Consider the following 13,114-nt stretch of genomic DNA (forward strand, 5'->3'; position numbering starts at 1 on the left):
GATGCAACCATTGTTACAAACATACATAAAATTTGCCAGTACAGTTGAACCCTGGCATGCTCGGCTCTGAAATATTGCATGTGTGGCATAACCTATTAATATTTCTGCAGATGAGTAATTCTGAATCTCTTAAGCAGCTGAAATCCAGCGATTCGATAATAAACGTCCCCACACTAGGACTGAGAGGCATGAAGTTTTTTGTTTTCAGCGGGGCAATTAAAAAAGAGCGATTGAATGGATTCTTTAGGGAAGCTGAATGGAATTATATTAAACTCACATTAGTACTGAAGAGAGAGGGAAGAGGCGCAAAGCACACATGTAATGAGCTGAAATATTAAATAGGCTGGCAGAATGACTGACAGTATGATTGGCTTTCATAATATTACAATCACAGCGGAACTGACAATGAATTATATGTCAATCACTTATTTGATTTTCAAAACACCTGCGGAATTGTCATAAAAATAACTGCAGTCATGTCAGAATGATATTCTTATTTGGCTCAACAAAATATATTTAAAAACTAACTTGTCTGCTAATCAATGCACAGCACAACAGATTGGCTCAAAGATTTGGAACTTTCAAGCTTTCAACATGGGAGATTTGTTCGAATTGACACTTTTTCATTTTGCTATGGTGAATGAGTGCCGTCTCCTGCAACAACAACATAAATGACGACCTTGCCAGATCCAGAGAAGGACAAAAGACCATTCAGCTCAAGTTTAGGTGTTAGTTGCTCTGACAGTGTAATTTTGGCTGAAGTGCTATTCCAGCAAATTCTTCTTCGACCAACTGATAGTTGGTTTGGCAAATGTGATGGTGAATTATTTTGGACATGTTGCTGGCCATTTCCCTTCACCCACTTGAGTGGGTAGTGTTGTATTATTTTCGGGGTTATCTTTGAAGTAAGGGGCGTTAAGGGATCCAATGTTTATTTAAAAGGTTAAGTTGAGTTCATGGAATAAACATTGTTTTGTGTTAAAAACCACATGTCCATAACTGTATTACCACACCTGGGGAACAAGCCGTGTGCTTCAAAAGCAACAATCCATTAAAGGGAGAGGTTGGTTGAACTCCATGATACATTTTGGGGTTTGGAAAACACCTCGCCCATAACAATTGGGGGCTCGAGCGGGATAAAAGTCGATCTATTCGATTGGCTTTTGTGAACTTTAAGACAGTGAAGGTTTGTTGCTTTTCCGGTGTGGTATTTTAAGTGGAGAGAGTGTTGTGAACAATGGCTCTTTCAGAGGCTCAGAAGTTTTTGGCGGTGGACACGGTAACACGTGATACCTGACGGACAGAGACTAAATACAGGCTGTTAAGTTTGGCAAAAATCATTGCAGTTAACATTACCTGACAAAATACGAAAAGATGAGGTACTTAACGCGGTATCTGCGCATTTACGTTTGCCTGTGATACATTCTGACTCATTAGATATGGCAAAGCTCCAGTTGCAGATTAAGCAATGTGAACATGAAAAAGAATTAAAGCAACTTGAACATGAAGAAGAATTAAAGCGGCTTCAATATGCAATGAGAGAAAGAGATAGAGATAGAGAGGAAAAAGAAAAGGAGAGAAGAAAGAAACAAAGAAAGAGAGAGGAAAGGGAAAAAGAGAAAGAGTTTGAACTTCGGAAAATGGCTCTGAAATATGAAAATCAGTTAAAATTGGCAGACTCAAAGGGACACGTACAGTTGGAGGAGATGGATGAGGATAATGAGATAGAGCGTCATAGTCGAAGACGTGGTGGGGATCTATTTAAATATGTCCAAACATTGCCAAGGTTTGACGAGGTGGTAGAAGCCTTTTTCATTTCATTTGAGAAGGTAGCTAAACAAATGCAATGGCCACAGGACATGTGGGTATTACTGATTCAAATAAAGCTGGTAGGTAGGGCTAGTGAAGTGTTTGCATCACTACCGGAGGAGGTATCTGGAACGTATGAGGAGGTGAAGAAATACATCTTAAGTGCATGTGAGTTAGTGCCTGAAGCATACAGACAAAGGTTTAGAAATTTAAGGAAAGAATTTGGTCAAACATACATGGAGTTTGAAAGGCTCAAACAGAGTAATTTTGATAGGTGCATAAGGGCTTTGAAAATAGACCAAATGTATGAAGCTCTCAGAGAAATTATACTTTTGGAGGAGTTTAAAAATTCAATTCCTGATGTAGTGAGAACTCATGTGGAAGAACAGAGGGTTAAAGCTGCGAGATTAGCAGCAGAAATGGCAGATGATTACGAATTAGTTCATAAATCAAAGATTGATTTACGACATCAGTTTCAGCCGGTGAAGAAACTGGGGACGTGAGAAATACTCCAGTGGTAAAGGTAAAGGTGACCTGATGGGAGACAATAAAGAGAGTGTACCTCAGATTAAAAAAGAAATCCAGGAGGCTGGAAAAGAAATGAAAAGTTTCAAATGTTTTCACTGTAATAAACTAGGCCATGTAAAGTCACAGTGTTGGTGGTTGAAGAAAAGCACTGGAAAGGCTGATGTGGTAACACAAGATAAGAACATAGAAAAATACAGCATAGAACAGGCCCCTCGGCCCACGATGTTGTGCCGAACCTTTGTCCTAGATTAATCATAGATTATCATAGAATTTACAGTGCAGAAGGAGGCCACCCGGCCCATCGAGTCTGCACCGGCTCCTGGAAAGAGCACCCTACCCAAGGTCAACACCTCTACCCTATCCCCACAACCCAGCAACCCCACCCAACACTATGGGCAATTTTGGACACTAAGGGCAATTTATCATGGCCAATCCACCTAACCTGCACATCTTTGGAATGTGGGAGGAAACCGAAGCACCCGGAGGAAACCCACGCACACGGGGAGGACGTGCAGACTCCGCACAGACAGTGACCCAAGCCGGAATCGAACCTGGGACCCTGGAGCTGTGAAGCAATTGTGCTATCCACAATGCTACCGTGCTGCCCTTAAGAACAAATCAATCTACACTATATCATTCTACCGTAATCCATGTACCTATCCAACAGCTGCTTGAAGGTTCCTAATGTTTCCGACTCAACTACTTCCACAGGCAGTGCATTCAATGCCCCCACTACTCTCTGGGTAAAGAACCTACCTCTGATATCCCCCCTATATCTTCCACCATTCACCTGAAATTTATGTCCCCTTGTAATGGTTTGTTCCACCCAGGGAAAAAGTCTCTGACTGTCTACTCTATCTATTCCCCTGATCATCTTATAAACCTCTATCAAGTCGCCCCTCATCCTTCTCCGTTCTAATGAGAAAAGGCCTAGCACCCTCAACCTTTCCTCCTAAGACCTACTCTCCATTCCAGCAACATCCTGGTAAATCTCCTTTGCACCTTTTCCAAAGCTTCCACATCCTTCCTAAAATGAAGCGACCAGAACTGTACACAGTACTCCAAATGTGGCCTTACCAAAGTTTTGTACAGCTGCATCATCACCTCACGGCTCTTAAATTCAATCCCTCTGTTAATGAACGCTAGCACACCATAGGCCTTCTTCACAGCTCTATCCACTTGAGTGGCAACTTTCAAAGATGTATGAACATAGACCCCAAGATCTCTCTGCTCCTCCACATTGCCAAGAACTCGACCGTTAACCCTGTATTCCGCATTAATATTTGTCCTTCCAAAATGGACAACCCCACACTTTTCAGGGTTAAACTCCATCTGCCACTTCTCAGCCCAGCTCTGCATCCTATCTATGTCTCTTTGCAGCCGACAACAGCCCGCTTCACTATCCACAAATCCACCAATCTTCGTATTGTCTGCAAATTTACTGACCCACCCTTCAACTCCCTCATCCAAGTCATTAATGCAAATCACAAACAGCAGAGGACCCAGAACTGATCCCTGCGGTACGCCACTGGTAACTGGGCTCCAGGCTGAATATTTGCCATCCACCACCACTCTCTGACTTCTATCGGTTAACCAGTTCATTATCCAACTGGCATAATTTCCCACTATCCCATGCCTCCTTACTTTCTGCATAAGCCTACCGTGGGGAACCTTATCAAATGCCTTACTAAAATCCATGTACACTACATCCACTGCTTTACCTTCATCCACATGCTTGGTCACCTCCTCAAAGAATTCAATAAGACTTGTCAGGCAAGACCTACCCCTCACAAATCTGTGCTGACTATCCCTAATCAAACAGTGTCTTTCCAGATGCTCAGAAATCCTATCCTTCAGTACTCTTTCCATTACTTTGCCTACCACCGAAGTAAGACTAACTGGCCTGTAATTCCCAGTGTTATCCCTAGTCCCTTTTTTGAACAGGGGCACGACATTCGCCACTCTCCAATCCCCTGGTACCACCCCTGTTGATAGTGAGGACGAAAAGATCATTGCCAACGGCTCTGCAATTTCATCTCTTGCTTCCCATAGAATCCTTGGATATATCCCGTCAGGCCCGGGGGACTTGTCTATTCTCAAGTTTTTCAAAATGGCCAACACATCTTCCTTCCGAACAAGTATTTCCTCAAGCTTACCAGTCTGTTTCACACTGTCCTCTCCAACAATATGGCCCCTCTCATTTGTAAATACTGAAGAAAAGTACTCGTTCAAGACCTCTCCTATCTCTTCAGACTCAATACACAATCTTCCACTACTGTCCTTGATCAGACCTACCCTCACTCTAGTCATTCTCATATTTCTCACATATGTGTAAAAAGCCTTGGGGTTTTCCTTGATCCTACCCACCAAAGATTTTTCATGCCCTCTCTTAGCTCTCCTAATCCCTTTCTTCAGTTCCCTCCTGGCTATCTTGTATCCCTCCAGTGCCCTGTCTGAACCTTGTGTCCTCAGCCTTACATAAGTCTCCTTCTTCCTCTTAACAAGACATTCAACCTCTCTTGTCAACCATGGTTCCTTCACTCGACCATCTCTTCCCTGCCTGACAGGGACATACATATCAAGGATACGTGGTACCTGTTCCTTGAACAAGTTCCACATTTCACTTGTGTCCTTCCCTGACAGCCTATGTTCCCAACTTATGCACTTCAATTCTTGTCTGACAACATCGTATTTACCCTTCCCCCAATTGTAAACCTTGCCCTGTTGCACGCACCTATCCCTCCCCATTACTAAAGTGAAAGTCACAGAATTGTGGTCACTATCTCCAAAATGCTCCCCCACTAACAAATCTATCACTTGCCCTGGTTCATTACCAAGTACCAAATCCAATATGGCCTCCCCTCTGGTCAGACAATCTACATATTGTGTTAGAAAGGCTTCCTGGACACACTGCACAAAAACCACCCCATCCAAACTATTTGATCTAAAGAGTTTTCACTCAATGTTTGGGACGTTGAAGTCACCCATGACTACTACCCTGTGACTTCTGCACCTTTCCAAAATCTGTTTCCCAATCTGTTCCTCCACATCTCTGCTACGATTGGAGGGCCTATAGAAAACTCCTAACAAGGTGACTGCTCCTTTCCTATTTCTGACTTCAACCTATCCTACCTCAGTAGGCAGATACTCCTCGAACTGCCTTTCTGCAGCTGTTATACTATCTCTAATTAACAATGCCATCCCCCCACCTCTTTTACCACCCTCCCTAATTTTATTGAAACATCTATAACTAGGGACCTCCAACAACCATTTCTGCCCCTCTTCTATCCAAGTTTCTGTGATGGCCACCACATCGTAGTCCCCAGTACCGATCCATGCCTTAAGTTCACCCACCTTATTCCTGATGGTTCTTGCGTTGAAGTATACACACTTCAACCCATCTCCGTGCCTGCCAGTATTCTCCTTTGTCAGTGTTCCCTTCCCCACTGCCTCACTACACGCTTTGGCGTCCTAAATATATCGGCTACCTTAGTTGCTGAACTACAAATCCGGTTCCCATTCCCCTGCCAAATTAGTTTAAACCCTCCCGAAGAGCACTAGAAAACCTCCCTCCCAGGATATTGGTGCCCCTCTGGTTCAGATGCAACCCATCCTGCTTGTACAGGTCCCACCTTCCCCAGAATGCGCTCCAATTATCTAAATACCTGAAGTCCTCCCTCCTACACCATTCCTGCAGCCACGTGTTCAACTGCACTCACTCCCTATTCCTAGCCTCGCTATCACGTGGCACCGGCAACAAACCAGAGATGACAACTCTGTCTGTCCTGGCTTTCAACTTCCAGCCTAACTCCCTGAACTCGTTTATTACCTCCACACCCCTTTTCCTACCTATGTCGTTGGTACCAATGTGCACCACGACTTCTGGCTGCTCCCCCTCCCCCTGAAGACACGATCCGAGGCATCCCTGGCCCTGGCACCCGGGAGGCAACATCCCTTCCGGGAGTCTCGCTCGCGACCACAGAATCTCCTATCTATTCCCCTAACCATTGAATCTCCTATTACTATTGCTTTTCTATTCTCCCCGTTTCCCTTCTGTGCCCCAGAGCCAGACTCAGTGCCAGAGACCTGGCCGCTAGGGCCTTCCCTCGGTAGGTCATCCCCCCCCAACAGCATCCAAAACGGTATACTTGTTTTGAAGGGGAACGACCTGTCTGCCTGTTTGTTTTCTTTCCCCTGACTGTAACCTAGCTACTCTTGTCCTGTACCTTGGGTGTGGTTACCACCCTGTAACTCCTCTCTATCACCCCGTCTGCCTCCCGGATGATCCAAAGTTCATCCAGCTCCAGTTCCAGTTCCCTAACACGGTCTCTGATGAGCTAGAGTTGGGTGCACGTCCCGCAGGTATAGTCAGCGGGGACACCGGTGGTATCCCTCACCACCCTCATCCTACATGAGGAGCATGCAACTGGCCTAGCCTCCATCCCCTCTTACCTTACAGAATATAACTGCCCTGTGGACCAACTGGACCTCCGCCCTCCGACTCTGCTCCCAGTCAGCTGCACTCTCTGTAAACTCCTGGCTTCCTTCTCGTTCTTTGCGGAAATGTAGGAAACAAAATGAAAGGAGCACTTTACTCCCTCCTCACCCAACTCCCTCAGTCACCAAACTCTCACTATAGCACTCAAATGCACCAAATTCAGCACTCCCTCAGTCACCAAACTCTCACTATCGCACTCAAATGCACCAAATTCAGCACTCCCTCAGTCACCAAACTCTCACTATAGCACTCAAATGCACCAAATTCAGCACTCAGTAATATTACAGCTAAAAGGATTGTGGAGGAGTTACTTAAATTCTTTACTAGATATGGATTACCCACAGAAATTCAATTGGATCAAGGATCAAATTTTACTTCAAAGTTATTCAAAGGAGTTATGGATAGCTTAGGAATAAAACAATTTAAATCAACTGCGTACCATCCAGAATCGCAGGGAGCGTTAGAAAGGTGGCATCAGACATTAAACACACTGTTGAGGGCGTATTGTCAAGATTATCCAGAGGATTGGGATAAAGGAATCCCATTCGCATTGTTTGCAATTAGGGATGCACCTGATGAGTCTACCAAATTTAGTCTTTTGAACTAATTTTTGGTCATGAGGTAAGAGGACCATTTAAATTGATTAAGGAAAAATTGGTGGGTGAGAAATCGGAAATTACACAATTGGATTAAGTGTCAAATTTTAGGGAACGATTAAATAGAGCAGGTGAATTAGACGACATTTGAAAGTTGCACAAAATATGATGAAACGGGTAGCGGGCAAGAATTCCAAAGTTCGTAGGTTTGCCAGTGGGGATAAAGTTTTAGTGCTGTTACCAGTGATAGGTGAGCCTTTAAAAGCTAGGTTTTGTGGACCGTATCAAATTGAAAGGAAATTAAGTGAGGTGAATTATATGGTAAAAACACCAGATAGAAGGAAGACTCACCGAGTGTGCCATGTGAATATGCTTTAAAGGTACTTTGAAAGGGAAGGAGAGAAAAAGGAGGTTTTAATGATTCTAACTCAAAGTGACGAACCAAATCCAGATGACTGTGAATTTGACATACCTCAAATTAAATTGGAAAATGAGGATGTTCTTAAAAATTGGGATGAATTGTTAAGTTACCTTCCAGAGGAAAAATGAACTGACCTAAAAGAGTTATTGATATCACATGGGCAAGCTTGTAGAGATAAATTGGGAAGTACTAAAATGGCTATACATGATATAGATGTGGGAAATGCTGTTCCTATCAAACAACATCCATATAGACTTAATCCTTTAAAATTGGCACAGGTTAACAGAGAGATTGAGAGTATGCTTAAAAATGGCATAATTGAAGTGGGTTGCAGCCAATGGAGCTCGCCCATAATGATGGTACCTAAACCAGACAGTACCCAATGGTTGTGTGTGGACTATAGAAAGGTGAATGCAGTTACAAGAATGGACTCTTATCCTATCCCACGTTTGGGCAGCACGGTAGCATTGTGGATAGCACAATTGCTTCACAGCTCCAGTGGTCCCAGAATTCAGGTCCCAGGTTCGATTTTCGGCTTGGGTCACTGTCTGTGCGGAGTTTGCACATCCTCCCCGTGTGTGCGTGGGTTTCCTCCGGGTGCTCCGGTTTCCTCCCACAGTCCAAAGATGTGCAGGTTAGGTGGATTGGCCATGATAAATTGCCCTTAGTGTCCAAAATTGCCCTTAGTGTTGGGTGGGGTTACTGGGATATGGGGATAGGGTGGAGGTGTTGACCTTGGGTAGGGTGCTCTTTCCAAGAGCCGGTGCAGACTCGATGGGCCGAATGGCCTCCTTCTGCACTGTAAATTCTATGAAGGATTTCATTGAGAAAGTGGGACAATCCGCTTTTATTTCCAACTTCCAGACATGGAAAGAACATTTAAAACATCTTATGGAGTTCTTCAATCGACTTCAGGAGGCGAGTTTGGTGATGAACCTAGCCGAAAGTGAATTTGGAGAAGCCCGAATCACTTTCCTTGAGGAGAAAGGGAAATAATGCGATTTCTTAGCACGAATGGATTTGATCGAACATTTGTGCAAAAGCTTTGTGGCGTGATTACTCCACTGATGGACTTGCTAAAGAAACGTAAAAAATTTCAATGGACAGGGGACTTTCAACAGGCATTTGACTGCCTGAAAGCTGGGATCACCAATGCTCCTGCATTGGAGAATGGCAAGGGGCTCTGTGGTCAGATTGAACTAAAGTATCTGATTCTGAAGAGAAATGCCGAGGAGTAGAGGAATGGATGGATCATGCAGAGACTTTTTTGTTCCAAGAGACTGTCAATCAAAAAGGATTTTGGTTGGAGGAAGAAGAACAAAGAAAAATGGACTATGTTATTATACCTGTTTGCGTGTATTGTTTTTTTTTTAAATGAAAAGGTATATTTACTGTGTACATTTCTTAGTGGATGGTGCAAAAGTGAAAAATGAAACCACCTTGAAGTTGATGGTTTTTTTTTTCTTGGGGGGTGGTGTCATGCGAGAGTGCCTTTAAGAATTGGATGTTGAAGAAATGTACCTTTAACAAATGAAGCTGATCCTATTATTGAAGTGATGTCAGAGGGTAGGGGGAGCTGAGCTGAGCTCATTTCTGCTTTTGGTTTCAGTTTGAGAGACCAGCTGGGAGTGTCTGTGTGTTTTGGCTGTGAGCTGCAGGAAGAAAAGCAAGGTGCTGGAGATGAAGTCAACCAAGCTGATATATCTCTGCCATCCAACAGAAAATATATATTAACTGTGACCTGGTGTGTTACTGTTTTTTTTTTAAAGGTGAAGTCTTGTGGATGTTTAAAGGGACAGTTTGAAGGTTTGGGTAGTGTTGTATTATTTTTGGGGTTATCTTTGAAGTAAGGGGTATTAAGGGATCCAATGTTTATTTAAAAGGTTAAGTTGAGTTCATGGAATAAACATTGTTTTATGTTAAAAACCACGTGTCCATAATTGTCTTACCACACCTGGGGAACAAGCCGTGTGCTTCAAAAGCAACATTTCATTAAAGGGAGAGGTTGGTTGAACTTCATGATATATTTTGGGGTTCGGAAAACACCTCGTCCATAACACTCTTTCCCTCCACGCTGGCCGGTGTAACGGTCCGCCATGGCCGGCGCGGAGATTAACCACCCTGCGCATGTTCTGGGATGACGCCAGCACATGCTGGTGCTCCCGCGCATGTGCCAACCCGTGCGGCGGAGGCCCTTCGGTGCCGGTTGGCGCGGCACCAACCCCGCCGGCGCCGGTCTAGCCCCTGAAGGTGCGGAGGATTCCGCACCTTCTGGGCGGCCCGACGCCGGAGTGGTTCACGCCACTCCTCGGCGCCGGCACGGCCCACCCAGCCGGTTGGCGGAGAATCCCGCCCCAGAGCTCCGTGACTGTGTTCAAGCAAATGTGCAGCACCCTCTTGTCACTGATCTGCATGTGACTGGCAGTGATGTAAAGTTGGCAACAAAACTCTTGTTTCCCCACGTGTATTTTCGATTATAGCCTGAGCCCGCCAATGGTAGTATGAGAACAGCCTAAACTGTTTGCAATATGTCAAGGTATATATGTCGTAAATATTTCACACAGTCTGTAAAATGGTAGTAACACTGCCTGAAGTAATTGGTCTCTGGTTTTACTGGAGCAGGGAATTTCATGCTGTGCATCGTTAGTTAGATATTTTACTACATCTGGCAACTCAAAAAAGAAATTCCAAGAAGGTCGCTGGAAGTATGAGCCGCTAATGGCAATGTAACGGCGAAGGCAGGCTACCTGGTACCTTCATGGGTCATTTCTGGTTGACTTAACTGCCCTGCGAAATAACCAACTGGCCACTGAGTTCAAAGGCAATTCAGGATGGGCAACAAATGCTGGCCTTGCTCGTGACGCCCACATCCCCATGTAACATCATGGGCTATTTCCTCCTCACTACAGGCCAACTTATGCAATCACAATAACAAGGTAATTTAAACATCAAAATATGGGACAAGCTTTGTTTCACAATTGCTTTGAAATAATGAAATACATGGTGCAAAAGGGAGTCATTTTTTACCATGTTAAAAATAACTTTTTAAAAGCCCTAAAAATAACCATGTTCATGTTTGCAAACTACATTATCAAAGCCCCATAATACAGCACTCCGTTCAGGCAGACGAAAGAAAACTTGAATATCTGGTTATGTGGGCACCACAAAATAATCTCTCCCACGTCTCTCACATTTGGGGCAGCACGGTAGCAGTGGTTAGCACATTTGCTTCACAGCTCCAGGGTCCCAGGTTTGATTCCCGGCTTGGGTCTGTGCGGAGTCTGCACGTTCTCCCCGTGTCTGCGTGGGTTTCCTCCAGATGCTCTGGTTTCCTCCCACAGTCCAAAGATATGCAGGTTATGTGGATTGGCCATGATAAATTGTCCTTAGTGTCCAAAATGTTTAGGTGGGGTTACTGGGTTACGGGGATAGTGTGGAGGCGTGGGCATAAGTAGGGTGCTCTTTCCAAGAGCCGATGGGCCAAATAGCCTCCTTCTGCACTGTAAATTCTATGATTCTGTGATGTCAGCTACACATTAGCTTTACCGAAATGTGTTCCCTTTCTGCAATCCAGGAACAGCAATGATCCTTTACCAAAGAAAGTACCCAAACCTTTAATCTGCTCCATGGGAGTGATGTAAATTGGATCAGAGACCCCTTTGCGAAAAGGTTATGCTGAAGGTGAATATTGTTCTGTCAATTTTCATTTGGAATCAAGCAATTGAAAGCTCGGAGCGGAGATCCCTTGTGAACCAAGAACAGTTCTCTCTGGGTGATCTTGTGTTACCAATTATGCCATGTGTAATTGGTTTTTAAATTTTTAATAAAATGTCTACGTATGTGGGCTTCCATCAGTGCAGATAATATTCCTGCAATGACAAAAACCAGCCTACATTCTTTGCTTATTTGTCCACAATCTCTGTACCTATGAATTAAACCAGAGGCCATGGGCCCCACCCGCGCGTATAAAATGGAGAGATGGAATGAAAATTGTATTTTTTTCAGATATGAATATATTCCTCATGTCCAAAACGTTCCTTCATGGCTTCCATTTGTAATTTATGGAGACAGTTCAATTATATTTCTGAGCATGGAAAACGTCATCTTTTAGCAACAGCTCTGGTGTCAATGGGTCAGCAAAAGGGACCCCAAAAGGAAAAAAACGGTTTGGACCAGTATTCTTAGTCCCCCGTTTTTACTGCTTTTCCCTCTGGAGAGACATGTGGGTGTAGGCATCGCTAAGTTATACACATGGCGAGTTCATCAGAGCAGAAGCACAAGTCTTAACGCAAATCTAGGGCTCTGGCTTGCTCAGAATGGTTCGCAGTCTGACTTCTACACCCACCAGGTGGGAAGCAAGAGCTAGAGCTTGAAAGTGAGCATGTCAAGTATCTGAGCCACCTTGTTCCTGGGATTCTTTTCAGTTATGCTATTGTTGCAGGGCCTCTTCAATGAAAAACTCAGACCAGGTGCTAATCTAGGGCACTGCCGAGGTGCACTAGCCTGGAATGGTAGAGTAACGTCAATTAAGGCCACTTACTTGGTCTGATGTTTGGATCCCTGTAGATGGGCATGGTACTGTTCTATGGAATTCAGGATCACATGACACAAACTGCAGGTATAACTGCGCTTCAGTGCTGCAAGAGAAGAAGGACAGATCAAACTGCTGAGAAACTAATGATCCTGCTTTCATGGCAGGAATTTCATTATTTGTTTTTTTTAAAATACATTTGTTGAAAGTATTCCACACTAATCAAAACAACACAAACAATCAACCAGATATACAAAATGGAAATGAAAAAACAACAAAGCAAAAACATACTCTACCCCAAATTAACTTCAACCCAGAAACTAACCTAAACCCCCTAACAACTGATGGTGACTAACTGCTTAAAAAAGGAAATCAATGGTTGCCATTTTAGGTAGAACCTCTCCATCGACTCACTGATGGTGAGCTTGACCTTCTCCAAATGAGGTCACCCAGCCCAACCTAGGCACTGGGCAGAGTAGGAGACCACCACCCAAGCAGATTTTGCCTCGGGGCTATCAACGAGGCAACGGCAAGGACATCCGCCTTCACCTCAAACTGAGTCTCCGGTGAGTCTGAAACCCCAAATATGGCCACGAGCAGACATGGGTCCAGGCTTACACAGGGTATCTACTGGAATAGTGTTTTTAAGAAAGAGGCCCAGAAGCCTATCAACTTGGGACAGGGCCAGAACATGTGTGTATGGCTAGCCGGCCCATGAGAGCAACGCTCAC

The 13,114-nt window shown here is 44.2% G+C and overlaps 1 protein-coding gene across 1 annotated transcript in view; it reads right to left on the reverse strand.

Moving 5' to 3' along the window:
* The window catches only part of LOC140396925 (zinc finger matrin-type protein 4-like), a 222,659-nt gene that overhangs the window by 47,345 nt on the left and 162,200 nt on the right, over window positions 1-13,114 (reverse strand). The window contains exon 6 of the mRNA XM_072485858.1: window positions 12,393-12,489. Coding sequence (XP_072341959.1) covers window positions 12,393-12,489 — 97 coding nt within the window. The remainder of the gene's footprint in view (window positions 1-12,392; window positions 12,490-13,114) is intronic.

The sequence above is a fragment of the Scyliorhinus torazame genome, chromosome 20 (genome assembly GCF_047496885.1).
Source record: "Scyliorhinus torazame isolate Kashiwa2021f chromosome 20, sScyTor2.1, whole genome shotgun sequence".
Classification (NCBI taxonomy): Eukaryota; Metazoa; Chordata; class Chondrichthyes; order Carcharhiniformes; family Scyliorhinidae; genus Scyliorhinus; species Scyliorhinus torazame.